The 1187-nt window shown below is 36.7% G+C and overlaps 1 protein-coding gene across 1 annotated transcript; it reads left to right on the top strand.

Moving 5' to 3' along the window:
* Positions 1-74: 74 nt before the first annotated feature.
* PKNH_0005900 (SICAvar, type I (fragment)) lies at positions 75-619 on the top strand (the record flags this gene model as incomplete). The annotated part of the gene is made up of 1 exon (XM_039113485.1): positions 75-619. A coding segment is annotated over one exon (545 nt), but the record flags the coding sequence as incomplete, so codon positions are not given.
* Positions 620-1187: the final 568 nt, after the last annotated feature.

The following is a 1187-nucleotide window of genomic DNA, read 5'->3' as shown; positions in this document are numbered from 1 at the left end:
ATATATATATATATATATATATATATATATATATATATATATATATATATATATATATATATATATACTTATAGAGTGAAGTGTGGAAGGAAGTCGAAGAACAAATGAAAGAACTTGCCAAAGGCACTACTGAAGATAAGAAGAGTGCAGTTAGCAGTTTCTGCAGTAAACTTCCGAAGGATGAAAATGGAAGGGAGGCTTGCCTCCTTATAGCAGCAGGATTAAAAAACCTCTATGACATCAACGAGAGCGATGCCGTTAAGGCATCGTTCCAAAGAACGATGCAATGTGTTCTATTAAATGCCATTGCAGATAAATTAGAACACAACAACTTTCCATGTAAGGATGAGAAGAATGTAGAGAGGGGAATAACAGCGGCTTTCAATAAGAGTGATGAAATTATGAGTGAAGGTATCGGGTGCAAGGATAATGATAAATGTTTTAAGTGCGATAGGCTTAAGGGCTATGAAGACTGCGAAATTAAAACAGATGCCACCACAACGGAAGAAAAGAAGTTAAAAGGAAAAATTGACCCCATCATCAACAGGGAATATGAAAACAGTACTACTGATAATAGTAGTTCCTTATCGAAGAAATCTCTAACTACGACCATATGTAAGTAAACCCCCACCCCACAAATATGAAATTTCAGTACCGTAGGTACTAATGATACCACCAACACTACAAAATGTTGGTTGTGTTGGTACAACCACTACCAAATGTTGGTACGAATGGTACTAATGGTACCACTACAATGCTGGTACCGCTACCAAATGTTGGTACCACAACCAACACAGAATGTTGGTTGTGTTGGTACGAACATACTGACACAACCAACATTCTAACATAACCAACATTACTAACACAACCAACATTACTAACACAACCAACATACTGACACAACCAACATACTGACACAACCAACATACTGACACAACCAACATACTGACAGAACCAAACATACTAACGCATAACCAACATACTAACATAACCAACATACTAACACAGAACAAACATACTAACATAACCAACATACTAACATAACCAACACAACCAACACAACCAACACAACCAACACAACCAACACAACCAACACAACCAACATACAACCAACCTACTAACACAACAGAACATACTAACACAACACAACATACTAACACAAACCAACATACTGACACAACCAACAC

The sequence above is a fragment of the Plasmodium knowlesi genome (genome assembly GCF_000006355.2).
Source record: "Plasmodium knowlesi strain H genome assembly, contig: PKNH_00_99, whole genome shotgun sequence".
Classification (NCBI taxonomy): Eukaryota; Apicomplexa; class Aconoidasida; order Haemosporida; family Plasmodiidae; genus Plasmodium; species Plasmodium knowlesi.
Note: the sequence above shows the minus strand (reverse complement) of the source record. Positions and strands in the feature narration are given on the sequence as shown.